Source organism: Asterias amurensis, chromosome 7 (genome assembly GCF_032118995.1).
Source record: "Asterias amurensis chromosome 7, ASM3211899v1".
NCBI classification, from domain to species: Eukaryota; Metazoa; Echinodermata; class Asteroidea; order Forcipulatida; family Asteriidae; genus Asterias; species Asterias amurensis.
Genome location: NC_092654.1, coordinates 20,162,686 through 20,182,857, shown reverse-complemented (window position 1 = coordinate 20,182,857; position 20,172 = coordinate 20,162,686). Strand labels below are relative to the sequence as shown.

Here is a 20,172-nt window from a genome sequence, read left to right as displayed (position 1 = left end):
GTGTAAATAATTATACACTATTTTTAAAAATGTATGTGTTGAACCAGGTTCGTGTCACGGTGTCATAGCCAAAATCGCCAAATTGTGTCTCCTAAAAAAGGTTTTGATGAAATCGCTTATTGTGATCGAAAATTTCCAACAACAAGGTTTGATAACGAGTTGGCCTTCTGAGCCTGACATTATAATGTTGAATACCTTGTTGAAGGGACAAGTTGCATTTTGGTTGCATGTTGTTTTGTTTTAGAAAGTGCCTTTGTTATGAAATGGATGTTGTTGGAAAGTTGTTTCAAAATTAGAAAATAATGATCAAAAAAAAAGGTACCTGGAAATTGTTTGGTTTCCCTACTACTCTCTTGACCTAACACAGTCTGCCATTTTGTTACAGCAAATTTTGGACTTGACAAAATGGCAGACCAATTTAGTTCACAAAGTAAAAGGAAACACAGTTTTGAGGCACATCAGTGTAAATAATTAAACACTACTTTTGAACTGTGACTTTTGAAATGTTTTTATTAAACCAATTTAAAAAAAGCTTTAAAAAAACCTGTATGTGTTAAGCAACCAGGAGCCGATTTCACAAAAAGCTATTAGATTGATCTTAACTGCAAAGTCAATCGTATTTGCTTAGTAAAGGCTAATGTCACAATGTTAATCATTATGGTGATACTGAAAGTTTGTCCAATGATGGATTTTATAGCTTTGTGAAATCGACCCCAGGTTCCTATCATAACAAAAGCTTCCATAGTCCAAAAAGCCAAATCTAAACGCAGTTTTTTTTTATGTGCTTCTTAAAGACAATGGCGATATTGGTAATTGTCAAAGACCAGTCTTCTCACTTGGTGTATCTCACCAAATGCATGAAATAACAAACCTGTGCAAATTTGAGTCAATTGGTCATCAAAGTTACGAGATAATAGTGAAAGAAAAAACACCCTTGTCACACGAAGTTGTGTGCTGTCACATGCTTGATTTCGAGACCTCAAATTTTAAACCTGAGGTCTCAAAATCAAAATTGTGGAAAATTATTTCTTTCTTGAAAACCACGTCACTTCAGAGTGAGCCATTTCCTAAAATGTTTGAGGCTATCAACCTCTCCCCATTACTCATTACCAAGTAAGGTTACATGCTAATAAATATTTTTAGTAATTACCAATAGTGTCCACTGCCTTAAGGTTTTCATGAATTCAATTAAATCATTGATTATGATTGAAATTTGAGGAGGAATTATCAATCAGGTTTGATAATGAGTACTATAAGCCTGACCTCTTAGTGTTGAATTACCTCACATGCCTAAATAGTCTTGGTTCAAGACTCTCCTGGATTTGTCACAAGCGGTCGCGCTATCACCCCAAACGCGCTATCATCCACGAACGGCTATCACCGGAGAATCGCTATAACAGGAGTCTTGGCACATTCGTCAAATCTCCCCCCAAAATCGGGGGGAAACATCATGCGCTTGCGTACGTTTCCCGCAGAGCCCGCCCTTTCATTTTTTGGGGGAGATTTAACGAATGTGCCAAGACTCTCCTGTGTTAGCGGTTCGTGGTTGATAGCGTGTTGGGTGTGATATCCAGGAGATTCTTGAACCAAGACTAATGCCTAAAGGGAGATGTTGCTATTGCACTGGGCATTTTTTACTTAAAAAAATGCTTGCTATATGAAATGGATATGGTTTGAAACACTCACCTGGAAAATGTTTTACTTTCCTTTTACCCTCTTGAACTAAGATGATCTGCCATTTTGTTGGAGCAATTTTTTTTTTTATCCCACAAAATGGCAGACCTTTTAGTTTACAAAGTTAAAGGAAATCTTTTTTGAGGCACGTTAATGCAAATATTTATACATGCTACTTTTAAAGCAAATTTCCAACACGATGCATGCCATATCAAACACTTTCATAGTCCAAAGTGCAAAATCTAAAAGCAATGTGTCTTTTAAAGAAAGTTTATGAAATCTTTGGTTGTGATTGAAATTGTTGTGTTTTGAGCAGCAAGGTTTATTATAACGAGTACTGGGTCTGACTTTTGTTGAAATACCTTTACATGGTTGGGCCTTTTTGCCTTCAAAATGTGCTTGTTATTTTATAAAGTATAGTTAGAAAGATGTTTCAAAATGAAATAAATGATCAACACAAAATAATGTATACCTGGAAATTAAGTGGTCCTTTCAACCTCTCCTTTCAAAACATCCTGCCATTTGAAGCAATTTTTTACCCCCTTAAAATGGCGTGCCTTAATTCACGTTTTTTTTCGCATGCTTTTTCTTCTTCACAGCGTCTCTTGTCTGCTATCAAAAGCACCTGGTATGAACTTGGAACTTCACATTCATTAGAATAAGAAACTTTCACGAGGTTATGTCTACTTATATTTCATGGGCGTCAATATGTTTTGATAGATTAGGGGGGGACATCGATAGTCATAACATTTATGGCGTAGGGCAGTTATACATTACAAGAGAACGAACAAGTGGGGAGACTCACGTGCCCGTATAATACACACAGTTAACAAAAACTGGGGGAATTCCCCCCCCCCCCCCGGAGAATTGGTCTTTTAAAGTGCAAAACCTTAGCCTCGTGATAAAAGTGGTCCGAGACTTGGAGAGACAATTTGATGTTGCGTCCCCTCAAGTGAGGTTGTGTATCCGCCCCCTTACTATAGATTGATGCCCATTTCGGGGTGTTCACTGCCACTGTACACTTAGAGTAACACATTGTCTTAGATCGGTCGAATCAGTCATTGAAAAGCGTTGGTAATCGTTTGTTTAAAAACATGTTATGGGTGGACAGATGTTTAACTAGAATACAATGATCCACAAAAACATGTCTCGAAATTGCACTGTTTTTCTTTTGCATCGTCGACTCGCGGTCGCCCAAATTAATGATGGCCGACCGTGTAAAGTTGGCAAAGTACAAGGAAAACCACGCAATTTTGTGTGGATCATTGTATTCTACTTTTAAAACATCTTTCTAACCACATGCATTTTAAAACAAACAAACGATTACAAATAATTTGCCGATGTCACGAAACTTTAAATCAGTCGTAAACAGCCAATAATATATCCATCGCAAACTTCGAAATCGGTCGCAAGTTTGCGACGGATTTAAAAAACTGATTTCACTAATAGGACGTTTGGAAATACATCGTAAGCCCGTGGCGAGCCCGTCGCAAAATGGGCGAATTTGCGCCATTGAGTTTTGCGGGCGCTCAACAAGTAGAAGCAAAACTCAAATCCATCAAATTCATTGCCAATGCATCTGCTTTACGTGAATAGCGCGTGCTCTTCATGCAAAAGAGAACGTTTTTTCAAAACAAACCCATCCGATACTTATAAATTGTATAATGCAGGCGCCATAATTTTTCGACGGACTTTTGCGACGGGCTTGCGATGGATTTCAAAACGTCCGACTTTAGTGGCCACGCCTAACTACGTAACCTCTGAACAGTTTCCCCCCGTCTAATGGTCATACCGCCCTCTGTAGTTCATCTAGTAAAACATAATAGTCTGGTTTATCCCTATGCTGTTGTAGACGTTGGTGAATGCTGGGAACAAGACTGCTGGTGCACCGTGAAAAAAATACATGAAATGGACGGTGAAAATGACCCTAGTTTCGGCCCGAAATGGCTTGTAGAACAAGCACAGAAATGCCTGAAGTATGATCCGGATGCTTCAAAATCATTGCTGATCACAGCCAGAACGCTGCATCCACAGAACCTAGGAATTCAGGTAAACTGAGTCACTTAAATTATTGAGTCTGCAGTTATTATTGTCGGATACTTTTCCCTTACCCGGTTACGATATGTTTTGTAAACAATTTTGATAATTTTTACTAGTTGTGATTACAGTGTGATTGGACAGTGCTTGGGGAACTATGTGGATAACTTTCCGTATGGCGCCACCACTTTTCACTCATTTTTACAAAAAGGGATATATCAATCAGGTAAATTAGATACTATATTATCTTATTTCGAATGAAAAAGTGGTGGCGCCATACGGAAACTTTCCAGCAGCCCAACAATGATTTACGATCATTCCCAACATTCCAACAATAGTCCAATACAATAGACCTTATGCACATGATGTCGTTTCAGTACGGCGCCCCCGCATTGAGGTCAAAAGGAGATTGTTCATTGGTCAATCTATGTGCGTTTTGATTGTTTTGTCACCGTTTGACCTCAAAGATGGCGGCTGGATGACGTCAATTCATAAGGTCTATAGCATCCATTGACTTTTAATGTTAGAAGAGGCAGCGCAATATTGACATTTCCTATTCAGTATTCTGCTGGCCGCACACAATAAAGATGTTTTTCAAATTAAGGAAAAGTTTCTGTATGGCGCCACCACTTTTTCATTCAATGATGAAATAATATAGTATCTAATTTACCTCAAAAAAATCAATGACTGAGATATCCCTTTTTTGTAAAATGAGTGAAAAAGTGGTGGCACCATATGGAAAGCTATCCTGAAGTATTAATATCTATAGGGAATTTTCAATGACCTTGACACTATATTTTACAAGCCGTTTTGTAAAACATAAACCTCAGACAAATTGATTTATAAAAATGCAAACCCTAAAAACACACTCATTAGTCATTATAATTAAATATGTTTTACAAAATGAAAAAAAAACAGCAGCGAACTCGATGAATAATTTTGTTTTCTCATCATTCGTTCCACAGTTTGAGGCATACTGCATTGAGAAAAGAGCAAGAAACACACACCCAGCTTCGCTGCTACTTCTGGAGATGTAAGTTAACCCTAAAACTTCTAAACTCAGTATGATTTGGTGCTGGCAAAACTGTTAGAAGTGTAACAACATTTTTTAAATTTTGATTTCGGCAAAGTTTGATTTTCGAGATTTTTTTTTCTTCATTTGGTACCTCTACCAGATGTGTGGAAACTTGAGAAAGTTATTAGGCATATTTATATCAAATTCTGCCGAAACAATTAAGGTAATTCATTAATAAGGGTTTGTGCCTTTGAAAGTTGATTATTACTTGTAATTTTTAGGTTATCTCTGAGATTCATTTGCAATGATGTCATTTTTATTTGTAAATAAAAATGACATCAAAGATTACCACAAATTGAACAAAACTGGGTTTTTTTTATATACAAAACTATTATTTTCTTTTCAAAAGTGTTTTTTGATAATATTTATGTTGACTTCTGACTTCTCCAGGTTTGAGCAGTTTAAGGAAGAGGTTGTGTTATGGGATGAACTACATACAATAACAGGAGCATTGAAGACACACAATGATGATGAAAATGGAGTATTTCTACAAGGTAGGATTGTTATCTTTATATTCAACTAGATAAAGTTGAAGTTGAAAGGTGAGACCTATACCGGTACATTTCATGAACAAAACTGTTTTTTATATATAAAACTATTATTTCTTTCGGGTGGCATGGTTGGCTTCTGAGTAAAGCGCTCGCCTCTCACTAAGGTGACCCCTTATTATTATTATGTCATGGTTTAGGGGCTATGGCACAATATTAAGTGCAAACCTAAGAATGAAATTAAATTGATAATTGACTGATTACTTTGAATTGTTTCTTTTAGGTGTATTTGGAGCTCTCCCTGACCAGACACAGTATGATATCTTGCTACTTAGTGCAGGTGAGTGAAGCTAGGGGTGTCTCATGGGTGAGGTATTTGTTTTTAAGGAAATAAAAACAGTAGGCAACAAGGTTATAAGAAACGGCAGGGTCGTGGTATTGGAAGGAAGTACCAAGCGGAAGGTCACAACCCTACAAGGGTTTAAATGGCCAGGGGTTGATTTCACAAAGAGTTAGGACAAGTCCTAACTTAGGACTAGTCCTTGGAGATATACAAATTGCATGGCTAGTCCTAAGTTAGGACGAGTAACTGGTCCTAACTCGAGATAAGACTAGTCCGAACTCTTTGTGAAATCCACCCCTGTTAAGATCAATTCACTACACTTTTACCTCTATTCATAAATGCCCTTTAGTTAAAAAGCGTAATAAATTCGGTTGAACCTGTAAGACAATTCTGAAAATTTTCAATCTTTGCTTCGTTATTTGGCTTTGTTTCGTGAAAGGGTCAAAACTGCATTGCAGCACAGCGGTTGTGTGTTTTGGCGTGAGCTAATAGTTATTACATTGACTACCAGTATGTGTTGACTGTTGATTACATTATGCGAAAACGTAAGCTTTTGCACAACGTTAAAACACTTCTTCGTGGAAATGTAACAAAGAAAGAGTCACAGGCTTAGATCCCACTTGCCTAAATTTCTCTCGTATGCGTTATTTCTAGACCACTGCAAGGATATCTTGGAGAAATGTAAACTGAAGTTACTATTGATCAAGCGTTTCCCAGCAGCTATTGTTGAGCATGGGGTGAGTATTTAGTTATTGTTATTGTTATTGTTAAGAGATTCTAAGCAGCGGGGTGAGTTTTAAGCATATCTCGGGCATCGCAAAGAGTGCTTCCATCAAGCTCGGAAGTTCTTACCTCCTGATGCTACTCTCTTCCTGTAGAAGACAATTATATGTCCCCTATTGGAGTACTGTTGTCACATTTGGGCTGGAGCTTCTGCCTATCAGTCATCTTTATTAGATGGAGTGTAGAAGCGTATTATTAATCGAGTTCATGAAGTGTTGGGATCATTGTTACAACCTACTCTCACAGTTGGTTTGTAGCCAGCCTCTGTCTTTTCTACAGAGTGCCCCCAGTGTGTTCGATTTAATGTAGTTCCTCATATCAGAATGAGCATGCCAGACGTTCTGCCTCTTCTCACCCATACACTCTTGATCTGCTGAGATGTAGAACTATGAGCCGTTCCAACAGCTTTATTCCACGTACTGCATCTCTTTGGAGCTCCTTGCCTGGTGCTTGTTTCCCTCCATCCTACAATCTAGACTGTTTAATTGGGCCTACAATCTAGACTGTTTAAACGGGAATATCAATTCACACCTTCAGCTCCCCTGAGTTTAATAGTTTGTCTACTTACAGAGTAGCTTCTTACCCCAAGAGTGGCTTTGAGCCTTGTTTAATAATAATAATAAACAACGCTTATAAAGCGCCTTACATCCATGACTGGACTGGACTGTTTGGGTTGATTAAAGATGTAGGCCTAGTGAACTGGCATCTGTGATATGCAGGGAGCGTGTTCCAGAATTTGGGACAATAGATGGCGAGTGCTCTATCAACAAGTGCACACTTTCTGCCTTCCTAAGTAATGTCATTTTTCAATTCATAAATAAATAAAAAAAATTGAAAGAACTGAACTACAACCTGTGACTTTACGGCTGCTGTTTTTATTTGTATTTCCAGATACCATTGGTAGATATGCTGATAGAAGCAGAGAAGACCGAAGGTGAAAAGCAGGCAACCAATCGCTTCCGCCGTGTCATGGGTCAGATCCTCTTATATTTCTTTATTGTGTTTAACCCTGTTAAGAAGTTTTAGTGCATCAGATATAACACACTTAACTTTAAAGTCCCTGGACACCTTTGGTAAATGTCAAAAACTAGTATTCTAAGTTATTGTATCTCAACATTATGCATTAAATAACAAATCAGTGAAAATGTGAACTCAACCGGTCATCAAAGTTGCAAGAGAAAGAAGAAAAAACACCCTTGTTGCACACAGGAAGTATGGAGATAAATGTGTATCTGAACTGAATTGAATTGCATATTTTCTTGTGTTTTCCACTCTGTAGTTTGTGAAGTCCTCCCCACTATCTGTGCAAGTAAGGAGGTGAACTGCGCCCCCAAGCAGTACTACAAATGGCTTCAGAAAGCCATCGAGTTCTACACAGTGTACGCTTCCCAGCCAGCTTGGAAGTCCGATCAGAAGGGGGCAAAGGGACCCCCAACTCCCCTCATGTCACCAGGGATCAAGTCGGCAGGAGCCAAAGGGCATGGATTTGGGTTTAGTGAGCTGGTTAGGCCATGGGAAAGCCTTCATAGACTGCTGGCTATGATTGCAAATAAATGTGGATGGGACTCCAAGTTTGTACCAGATGAGGAGAGGTTCGTTAATTTACATAATTTACATAATACCGGTCTGGTTTTCCATCCTATACTGCATTTGCTATGCTACATACACTATGCTACACACGTACATGTACATACATGTACACACACTATGTCACATACACTATGCTCCAAGCAAGTTTGCTTGTCCGTGACAGGCATTGTTAATTTAACATTACAAATAAAAACAAAGTGGGCAAGTATAAAAACTGGAGATAACTTCTGTAGCTTTGAACAGCTTGGAAAACTTTTGAGTAATTCTTTGCAACATTTCTTGATGTAATTATAATCTCGAAGCTTAAAGGAACTTTGATCTCATGAAAGCAGCATTTACCTGATGTGGATGCAGATTTCACACTATTTTCTACCTACCGTGTTTGTTTTTCCCAGACCATTCACAGTGAACTGGCTCCATATAAACGAGAATTACAGCCGAGCCAAAGGGAATGACTCAGTCAACATTCGTAAGCCTGTCTTCTACTCTACGCTGGTTCTCTACCTACAGGCAGTACATGGGTATGCCAGTGCTGTAGATCCTGAACAGTTTGCTAGTGAGTTGAAAAAGTGCTTTTCTTATCTGGCAGTTTATCTTTTGACCCTATCTCATTTGTTTTAAAGTAAATCAGAATAGTGAAACTCATAATAAATCTCTCTACATAGCAGCCACATTCAATTAAATTCAATTCACTTTATTATCCTTGATGGGAAATTCATTTCAGTCTTTTATACAACAAATTTATGAAATTATACAATTATTATCTACCATAAAACAGACAAGCCACATTACATGAAAAGGTGAATTATAAAAGATTGATTATACAAAATATTTCAGAAAATAAAAAAATAAAAAAATAAAACCCATGACGCTCTCTGTACTATTGCACGAAAGAATCAACGTTCCAATTGTTCATTAAAAATCCAGACACCTGAGGGGATAAATGAGTTAGCATATCGCTTTGTATTAATTATTATGTGGACTGCATCAAATGTAATGTTCATATAGCCACACAATCCTGGTCGTTCCTAATCCTTTGATATGTTTTTGCTCCGTGCTCATCTCAGTACACAATGCTCTCTTTATAAACTCTTGTTTTTCTCCTGCTTATTACCCAGGTTCGTACACACCACAAGGTTATTTTTGCCATACTGGAATCTTTCTACTGCATATTACCCAGGGGCCTCTCTCAAACCTCGGTTTGGGCTCCAGCGCTGTCTGATGTTTGAACTACCAATGGTGCAAAAAGCATGCTGCTCTAAAAAGAATAGGCCTGAAGGCCAGTTCGGACTCGCTGCCTTTCCACTGCATAAGCCACAGACACGAACCCAAGCCAGGGTTGGAGAATGGCCCCTGGTTTATACAAAACTGAAAGCTAACTTTATATACTCTAATCTTTATCCTGCATACTACCCAGGTTTATACAAAACTGAAAGCTATCTTCACATACTCTAATCTTTATCCTGCATACTACCCAGGTTTATACAAAACTGAAAGCTATCTTTACATACCGTAATTTTCGGATTATAAACCGCGGTTTATATGTTGATTTTGACATTTTTTTGAACTCCTGCGGTTTATTCTCCGGGCGGCTTGTAAGCCGACGTATAAATATTTAAGAGAAAAAACGGCATTTTTAAAAAGAAAGATCGTTTGTAAAATATTCTAAATAATGTTTTTTTTTTCTTAAACGAGAACAAAAACCTGCCTGTGTGATGACAAAAACCTGTTGAAAATCCCACCACAATTGTATTCCATGTTTCCTTTGTAAAACCATGTAAAACGTTTATCAACCGCCCTCAGCTAGCTAGCTCCCCCTCTCAGCGCAACTCGGGTTAGACTAGACTGGTGCCCGTCTATTTATCCTAGCGATCTCTACATGCTGACGTCAGAAATTCAAGCTATACTCGTGTCTCAGCGAAATAGACTCGTCCCCTGTCTATTTTTCCCACGATCTTTATATACTGACGTCAGACATCCAGGCTACACTCGTGTCAGCCAGCGGTTTCTTCAGCTCAACCACGCACACCGCAACAGCAGAATGGTGAATGGACGTACGCAAAGAACTATGCCGCTCCGGGGGGATCAAACAAAACGTTTTCAACCTGCCCTGATTGTTGAGTCCAGTAACATTGGGAATTTTATTTCCAGGTGGCGCAAATGCGAGGGCGTAGCGCAACCCGTCGGCGAACATCGCTCAATACGGTGCCACCAACATCTGTTGTGCAATCTCGAGATTGAGCAGCGCAATTAACAGATTGCTAGCTTTACGAACTCGCATGTGTGTACATGTGCTTAATGTGCACGCTGCATGATACATTACTACATACACACACGCTACGTCCGTCCGCCCGTCCGTCGTTGCAATAATCTGTTGTGTGGATCCTCGTTGTGGGACTACAATAAAAGGGAGGGAGAAACACCGGCCAACCACCCTACTTTAATTCCCTTATTGAAAGACCCATTTCAACCTTATTTCCCGTCTACTCCGATGTTTAATAAAAGTGAATCCCCTGTCCTTGTGATTACGCAAACAATAAGGTAGCGCATTTTGTTTCATTACTACCGCTATACGATAAAGGTGAGGGAAAAACTTTAGCCGTCCACATTGTTATTTCTTTTATAATTATTTTATAAAGGAATTTTGCATGTTTAAAAAATGTTCCTATATACATTGTAAACAGAATTAACAGTCATATACAATACTCTCGTTTGTGTTGTGGTAGCCCTGAAAAGGACCGTTTGGTTTTGGTTTTGTCTATTTTCTATTTAAACAAATAATAAACGTATTTTCAGTTGTAACTTTCATCCATAATTATCCAACACAAACAATGATGTGGTCCCGCAAAGGGGGTGCTGCCAGCTTACAAAAAGAATGCTATCCTATAATAGATCATTTCAATTACGATCAATAGTGTAAACTTCAATACATTTCCACTTTAATTACGACGCAACTCCCACTTTGCGGCAACTATACAATACTGACTGATGTGCCGCCCGCCTGTCACTGCACATCGCCACACAAAGAGGGCCGCAAACAAGCACGGCCCCTAAGTGTTCACGCATGCGGTGATTGGCCGTTTGATGATTGGCCGTTGTTGATTGGCCGGTGATAGTTCCATTCATAAAATCTTGGCTAGACTTCGGACGGATCGAGTAGAGCGGCTGCCCATTGTACAACGGGGAGCTTGAACGTCTGACCCACGCTTTGAGGCTCGGGGCCCAGTCTAATCAAACGTGAACAACTTTTGTCAACAGAGGGCGATGCGATGCAGGGCAAAGTTCAACTATTTCTCGGTGTGCGTTGTCGACCGATCTTTGATTCACGGAGAGTTTGTTGCCAATGAAGTTCACAAAACATGGCCAACACAACCGATCATCAAATCTCAAATTCTTGAAAAGGGTTGTTGATGGACAAAAAATATAACTCAGGACTGATAGTATGAGATAAAAAAAATCACCCGTAACGCGGCAGGTTTGCGTACTTCACTTCCGTGTTTTGATGTTAGTTCTTTCATGTTTTTTTTATTTTGATCGCGGTTTATACGCCGCGCGGCATATACGCCGACATCTAAATATTTTTTTGTATATTTTGAGGAAGTGCGGTTTATACGCCGCGCGGTTTATAATCCGAAAATTACGGTACTCTAATCTTTCTCCTACTTATAATCCAGGATAGTACACAACACAAGGGTCTCTTTACATACTGTAGTATTTCTCCTTATTACCTAGGTACCAGCACAGGTTCAAGCCATATCTCATCCCTAGTACTCCTTGAAGATCTAGAGTGTAGGAGAAGGATCAAGAAACATCACAAGCACGCTCACAAGAAGAGGAAACTGGATAGCATGGACAAAGAGGTGATAGATCTACTGAACAGATGAATTTAATCAAGTTCTGACTTTGTTAGACATTTTATTCAGACTACATAATGTTATGCGTAGTACCAGTGCACATTGATATACCGGAGAGGTGCATTTAATCAAATTCTGTATTTGTTGGCTCTTTATTCAAACTACATGTACATAGTGTTTTATCTACATAATAAGTGCATTTGATCAAAATCTGTATTTTGTTGCACGTTTTTTTTCAAACTATATTCATGTAGTGTTACAGTGCACATTAAGGGAGATGACATAATGGCTAGATTGCTCACTTGGTAGAACGTCGGCAAATAAACCCATCATGTTAGTCGACTTGCTTTGTTCAACCCCAAATATCAGTGCACAATTTGATGAAATTTAATCTGAATATTTTTTTTATTTGATGCTATATTCAAGCGATGTAGTGTTAATAGCCATTCAGAGTAGTAAAGTTAACACAAATTCGAAAACATTTGTTTCCTCCATAGAATAATCTTTTCACTGAAAAACAAAGCAATGCCTCAAACCAATTTGGATCAAATATCGCTAACATCAGTACTTTTCAATGGCTTTTCCTGGCTTGACCAAACAACTTTTACTTGCTTTGTATTCTTAGGGAGATTCAGACAGTTCCGATGACCCCGGATTTCATTTCCCTGTTGCTACGATACGGGTAAACAAACCAGCAGGGGTCACACAGGAGGTCATTGACATGTTCCAGACGGCAGTTGATTGCTGGCAACTTCTCTACTCGAATGAATCTTTTGAAAAAGGTAAGTGAAATTCTGTTTTAGAGCCAACTTCTCTCTTAAAGTCAGGCAAATGTAAAAGACCAGTATTCTCACTTGGTGTATCCCAACATAATAACAAGTCTGTGAAAATGTTGTCTCAAATGGTCATCAAAATTGTGAGAGACTAAAGCAAGAAAAAAACACGCTTGTTGCACACATTTGAGTGCTTTCAGATGCCTAATAAACTAATAAAAGGCTTCAGGATTCTCGATATCGAGAATTTATATTGTTTTAATGTTTTCTCAAATAGTAAAGCATTTCATGGAATAATATTTCAAGAGAAGTCTTTCACCATTACCTTTAGTAAACCCTGTAAGTTATTTGTAAATCTGTGAACTTTTATTTTTTTCTGCACCGAAAGTGTCCAATGGCTTTAATATTTGAGTGAGAAATTACCTCTTTCACAAAAAGCTATGTTATTTCAGAGGGAGCTGTTTTATACTATCAACAGCTCTCCATTACTCGTTACCAAGTAAGTTTTTTTTATGCTAACAAAGCAATTATTTCAATTATTAATTGCCAATAGTGTCAAGTGTCTGTAAGATTGGTTTGATGACGGTGACATGTAGCTCCTGTTTGGTTCGTTTTTCTTTAGATTTAAATTGGTTACTCTCGAGATGGAAGGCGGAGTCGTGGCAGTGGTTTACATCATTTCAGATTGACCGGTTGTTGTATAAGGTGAGTGTGAGTTTCCCTCCTCGGCTCAAATCAGAGCAGTTATATGTAGTTTGGATTAGTTTTAGGGATGGTGGTGCAAACCTTTCCTATTAGCTTTGTATCATGCGCTTAGGGACTTCACTGTGATAATTATGCGCTATATAAGAACGTTTTATTATTATTTAATATTATGAAACCAATTTATTGTTAACAATGTATCATTGTGGCTTCTTGGGTGGCAAGACAAACAATTATCAGAAAACAGCCTTGAAGAACATTCAAAATACAATTTTGTTGCACGTGATAAGTAATCAACTCATAATTAACCTAACAAATCAATTAACGTGAATAAATGGATTGAGGACAACACACACAGCTTGAATACATGAATTGAGATGAATAATTGAACAATAGCTAAAGAAGAATAGAGTGTATTTTCCACAAGATCAAAACTTATTTCACGGGTGATGCTTAATGACTTATTGGCATGGCTGTGATCTCTAATCAAGTTACCTCTAACAGTCTACACCACATGACCCTTTATATATCTGTTATAACATCACAAATCACAAAAATCTTATTTCATCATTTATTCCAGGCTGAGTTTGGGCAAGCATTAAGGATGCTTCAGGAGCAGTACAAGAAATTATCCACGATACAACACATAGAGGGCAACCAGGTTAGTAGTTGTGTAGTGTTCGTAGTCATGTAACAAAGATTCTTGGAGATGATGGCGGAGTGTCATTGCCAGGGGTTCGTTACACCTTATTCAAGTTCTGGTGTTGGCTTACATCCCATCTATAGGACAAAGCAATAGTGGTGTAGTATCTTGCTCTAGTAAGCAGGTGCCACAACTGGGGCTCGAACCCACACTCTGCTGATATCAGAAACACAGTTCAGTTCACTCATGGCACTTGACCACTGAACTGGAATTACTTGTTCTTTGGATTGAACACTAACCCGTAGGTCCGGAGTGTTGTGTGATGCACAAAAAAAGACGAAGTAAAACCTTTTTCTTTCAGGATTGGGTGCTGAGTGCGCTGCCTTACCTTGTAAACACATACAAGGTGCCGAATATTATAAGAAGGTGTCAAAATTTACGTACATCATTTGCACTGCAAATCAGATCATTGGACACCAACTCCTATCACTTGATGATTTGTTTGTCTCTCTTTCAAGTTAAGAAAAGGGCTCACTCTCTTTATAGACAAGTTTCTTTTGGCACACAAGCTCTCAGCCGATGCGTCAAAGAACCAATTTGAATCAATTAGGATGCTTTTAGATGCTGTAGATAAAGCACTTTATAAAAAATACTTACACGTATTACTATTAAAACCTTCCTCTTTTCTATATCTGACTAGCTGATGTGATAAGTTCTACATCGCTGTGAAGCACTTTGACATTGTTCATGTTGCCACTTAGTTTAAACACCCATCATTATTATTATTATTTTTTTTTTTTTTTTATTCAGCAACTTCTGAAGACCCTCTTGCAGACCGCAGCTTGCTACTTTAGATTGAGCCAGCATTCCGTAAGTGCTTTTTTCCCCCTTTGAAAACAGTGTGAACCACCTCACGGCTGTTTATTAACAATACATGAATGACCTCTTTATGGGTCACAGAAACGAATTGTAATCTGCATATAAAATGTTTGTGTACACTTAATGATAATTGCATTATGATTAGTGTGTTTTCCGGCACTGTTTCAATAAGCCAATAAGGAAATTAAATTCCTCTTAACGTGAAGGATGAACTTGCTTTGAAGTGTGCAACCAGGGTCCCCAGGGAGAACAGCGCATTAACAAAAGGACTCAATTTCAGGGCTCTGCTTACAATCAAATTACGCTAGCTGTGTAAGTGAAGAAGAATGCCTAGTATCATAGAGTATGCACGCCTAATTGTAAGCAAAACTTCCCTGCTAACGTGTGAAATACATTAGTAAGCGCCGATTTGTTGCTAACAGTAAGCAGTGCCATTAAATTGGTCCCTGATGGGACTTCCTTGGTTAAATGATATGAAATAAGTGAATAAACCAAACCCTTTATTGCCCATAGAATGCCTGTGAGATGACCCTGAATGCTGTATGTCACCTGACCCTCTCATCAAAGGACCTACCCTATAATGGTCAGAGTAGCACAACGGACAAGATGCTAAGCAAGAATATGAGACAACTTCCACTGGTAACCTGCACAGCACCGGCTCTCCTTCCATACTTCATTCAGCTCTTATTACTCTGCTACAAGGTATGATTAACTCATAATTATGAACTTTCTGTGCAAATGGTCTTCGCGTTGTGAATAGGTTCTATTGGAGCTCAAGTGACATAAATAATTACAGAAGATTGTGAGAGATCACCCCAGAGTTGTCACTCATAAGGCACAATCAATCAAATAATCAACCGCAGAGACAGCAAGGGTCCATCCACGTCCTATAGCCTCACGCCACATGTGGTAGATTTTGCTAGGCCGACCAAGTTGTTGGGCCCGGGATGAACGAGGGCGGCCTCTAGGTCTCTTCCAGCAAGGAGCTGGTGCTAGGCCTCCCCTGGAGTTGATGGCGATGCCTAGAGCTGATTTTAGCTGGGATTTTGTCAGCTTGGCGAGTGACATGACCGAAGAAGGCAGAGCGGCGGCATTGATTTAGTTGGTTGATGGGGGCAGACATGTTCTTTGGGTGACCTCATTGTCATAAGGTGTACCAAGTATGTAAATACTCCTCATGATGAACTTTCTGTGCAAATAATTTGCTCCCACCCTCTTTTAAAAAGGAAGAGAGGAAAAAAGAAGGTAACTTAAAAAAAAAATGTGTATTGATTTCTCCAGAAGAAAGTTTTTCACCACGCGGAGACAGAAGACATGGCTCTTGGTCACATGCTGGTGTTAATGCAATATGATTGGCCGAGAGAAGAGGTTTTGTTTCAAGATCTCATCAAGAAGCTGAAGAAGCAAGGGAGTTTCTTCTATCCTGCATTCTTCCAGTATATTATAAGTATCCTTTATATCAAGTAATAATCCACAAGGAAAACTGACTGGGTAAGTTATTATAAGGATCCTATAATGCCTTAAAGGGGTTTGCTTCTTTTTGTGTAACAAAAAACACAAGCATCTACAGATTTACATTATACTTACAGCATATAAAGGTAATGATGATAGAAAGCTTGCTTAAAATATTACTTGCTGAGGTGCTGTAGTTTTTGAGAAATGAGTAAAACAATTTCACAAAAATTATTTTAACATGTACAACAGATTTACAGGACTCCTGAAAACATTGCTCTGTGATTTTTTATTTTCTCTGTGAATTTTTCCAAAAACTTGTCGACTAATGAAGCTTAGTATTGATACATTATCTTCATTCACACCGAGTAGGGATTCAGATCATGGCCAAAAACTTGATTTTAAAAAGGTATTAAGGGGTTAGGATGGGGTATGGAGGGGTCTGCATAGAATTATGCGCTTTTTGAGGGTAAGACAATTACCGCTTTCTCTAAAACTACATTACTTCAAAGGGTGTCATTTCTGATAATGTTTTATAATATCAACAGCTCCCCAGTGCTCTTTACCCTAGTGAGTTTTTGTGGCCATTCAATTGTGGAGTAATTACCAAAAGTAAACCTTGCCTTTAAGAAAAGTTGTCTTTAAAGGCATGTTTGTACATGTATATATATGTAAAGAAAAAAAGGTGTAAAAGGTTCATGTTACTTTTTGCTGTTTTCCCCAAAATGTGAGCACTGAATGTCAGCCTTCTTTCACAGGTTGTTTTCTTGATCTTGAAACTGGAGGATTGATTCCAACAATACTTTTCCTAAGACCATCTCGTCTAGACCATCTTGTCTAGACCATCTTGTCTTAACTTAGTATTCCTTAAAAACTTGATTCAAGACATTGACATGCTGGAGGAGTTTGCTTTCTTGAAGACAGATTCTGGAGGGAAGTTGCAGCTGGATCTGCTGCCTCCAAACCCCTCGGTCATGAGGTGAAGTTTATTTTCTAACATGTTTTAAGGGTATTGGATAGTCTTGGTGCAGGCCGATCGCGATCCCCCAGTCCGAGCCTCTCACATTACAAGATTTTGGGTTGAACAAAAAAAACGTTACTTTACTTTAGCTGGATTCAAACTCATAATTAACATGCATGCACTCTATCAAATGAGCTATCTAGCCCAATGTTGGGGTCTCCCTATTTTGTCAATATTTTAAACCCCAGTTAATGATACAATCTGGAAAGCAGCAGCTAGGGGATCACCTGTAGGGGATGCAATCAAATAAAAAATCACAAGGGAAACTGCCGGGGCTCTGCCAATTGAGCTACATGTATCTAACCCTATGTTGGCAGCACGTTAATCCAGAGAAAGTTGGTTCAAATCACTCTCTAGTCAATTTTTCTTGTTCAACCCAAGATCAATAATAATAGTAATAGTAATAATAACAATAACTCGTTTTCTCTTCCCTTCATTGTGAAAGTTTCATATCTTGTACATGTCTTGTACAATGCAGACTGTTGCTACTTTTTCTTTATTTTTCTAACATGACTGTTTCTTCACTCACGCACAGGCAAAGGACTGTCACTCGTAACATCACCAAAGGGGGAAAGGAAGAGTTCCGCGTTGCCATGGAGAAACAGGTGTCGCGTTGTGGGGAGAACATTGATATGCTAATGAGAACATTCCTGACCAATGAGAGGGACTCGTTGCAACAATTGCTGATGTAAAGTTGTATCTGATTGAGATTATTGCCATGGAAACTGAGGAAACACATTTACAATGCATACTTTCAAGGCCAACCTTTTTTAGTGGACATGTCGTCGCCGAGCGGTTTAGAGCACCGAACTCAAACTCTGGTTTTTCTGATTAGCAGAATGTGGGATCAAATCCCCAGCCGTGACACTTGTGTCCTTAGGCAAGACAATTAGCCTTTGCTTTGTCCTTCGGATGGGACGTAAAGCTGTTGGTCCCATGTGTTGTGTAACGCATGTAAAAGAACCCAGTGCACTTATCAAAAAGAGAGGGGGTTCGCCCCGGTGTTCCTGGCTATGGCTGCTGTATGCGCCATAGCACCATGTAAACCCTTATAAAGGTGCTACATAATATTGGTATTATTGTCAGGATTTATTTTGGGGGTGTTGCAGCGAAGCAGAATGCCAGAACTCTCATCCAAGAAGAAGTTAAAGACACTGGACACTATTGGTAATTGTCAAAGACCAGTCTTCTCACATGGTGTATCTCAACATATGCATAAATAACAAACCTGTGAAAATTTGAACTCAATTGGTTGTCGAAGTTGCAAGAGAATAATTGAAGAAAAAATGCCCTTGTTGCACAATTTGTGTGCTTTCAGATGCTTGATTTTGACACCCCATAATCAAAATTTTAAGGTCTCAAAATCAAATTCAAATATTTTAGTGAGAAATTGCTTCTTTCTCGAAAACTATGTTACTTCCGAGGGAGCTGTTTCTCCCAATGTTTTGTACTATCAGCAGCTCTCCTTTACCTGCTACCAATTAAGGTACTGGACACTATTGGTAATCACTCAAAATAATTTTTTGCATAACAACTTTCTTGGTAATGAGCAATGAAGAGCTGTTGATAGTATAAAACATTGTGAGGTCCTGCTCCCCCTGAACGAAGTTACGTAGAGGTTATTTCCCACTCAAACAAGAAGTATTTTATTATGCATCTGAAAGCACCCAAATTTGTGCAACTAAGTTGTTTTTTTCTTTATTATTCTCTTGCAACTTTAATGACCAACTGAGTAAAAATTTCACAGGTTTGTTATTTCATTTATATGTTGGGATACACCAAGTGAGAATATTGGTCTTTCACAATTATCGAAGGTGTCCAGTGCCTTTTTCAGATAAAGAAGTACTCAATTTGATTCCAAACAGTAAGTTTATTTTCAGTGGTTGCATAATTTCTGCTCCCTTGCATTAAAATGAGTGATACACAAAGGAAGTTTACAAGAGAAGGCCTGCATCATATCTTCATGACTTCACATTTTTTTCAAATCACGTAGTGATTGATAACAAGAAATAGTTTGAATGACTTTCAGCAAAACTATTGTGATTTATTGGAGCAAAACAAAATTCACAAAACGCTTGGATTAATCCTATCTCGAGTAACTTAGGATGGGTTCAATGCATCCTAACGCCTATGGATACAGAACTGAACCCGTCCTAAGTCCTAAGATTAATCCTAAGTTAGGAAGAGTTTGGTGAAATCGACGGCTGGACAGACTTGTGGCTTTTTGACCTGTAGTTTGCAGGTTGCTATAATATACCCAACGCAGGGTATGTATATTTTCATACTTTTGTGAAAAAAGGAGGATCAGTTTTACTGAAGATTTTCAGAATTTTTTATTTTTTTACGTGAATTTCATTCTAAATAACCCTTTCTGCACATCAAAACAAATGGAAAATAACAGTTTCAAAAATTTTCTGTTAAAAAAGTTATGACTCCCATCCAACTACCTTATTTTAATTCTTGAGCTGCGGTGGACTTCATCACAAAGAGTCTTAGACTAGTTTTATCTCAAGTTAGGACAACTTACTCATTCTAACTTCGAATTAGCCATTCTAACTTCGGATTAGCCATACGTTTTTAATAACTAGTCCTAACTCTTTGTGAAATCGACCCCAGGTCCAGCCAGCATAGTCCATAGCCATTGGCCTCTCAGCTGTCACATCGCTTGCTGCTTCGGCTGGCCTGCTAGAGACCGGATAGTCCATGGTAACGTTTCCCATGCGGAGGTAGCATCCTACCTCCATGCTACTACTAGGCTCACTTGGCTAACAATTGATCTGTAAAATGTATGCATTAAAAGCCATATAGACCTTGAAATTTTTGTGTCTGTGTATTTAATGTTTTGTTTTTGGTTGATA

The 20,172-nt window shown here is 38.6% G+C and overlaps 1 protein-coding gene across 1 annotated transcript; it reads left to right on the top strand.

Annotated features, from left to right (window-relative positions):
• Positions 1 to 3,377: 3,377 nt before the first annotated feature.
• On the top strand, positions 3,378 to 20,131 carry LOC139939944 (integrator complex subunit 10-like). The gene is made up of 17 exons (XM_071936111.1): positions 3,378 to 3,723; positions 4,677 to 4,744; positions 5,177 to 5,280; positions 5,558 to 5,614; positions 6,272 to 6,354; positions 7,292 to 7,373; positions 7,680 to 7,992; positions 8,386 to 8,546; positions 11,723 to 11,850; positions 12,470 to 12,626; positions 13,240 to 13,322; positions 13,900 to 13,980; positions 14,773 to 14,832; positions 15,355 to 15,543; positions 16,123 to 16,288; positions 17,179 to 17,272; positions 17,850 to 20,131. Exons 1-17 carry the CDS (start codon positions 3,457 to 3,459, stop codon positions 18,004 to 18,006), a joined length of 2,250 nt encoding a protein of 749 aa, XP_071792212.1. The 5' UTR covers positions 3,378 to 3,456; the 3' UTR covers positions 18,007 to 20,131.
• The last annotated feature ends 41 nt before the right edge of the window (positions 20,132 to 20,172 follow it).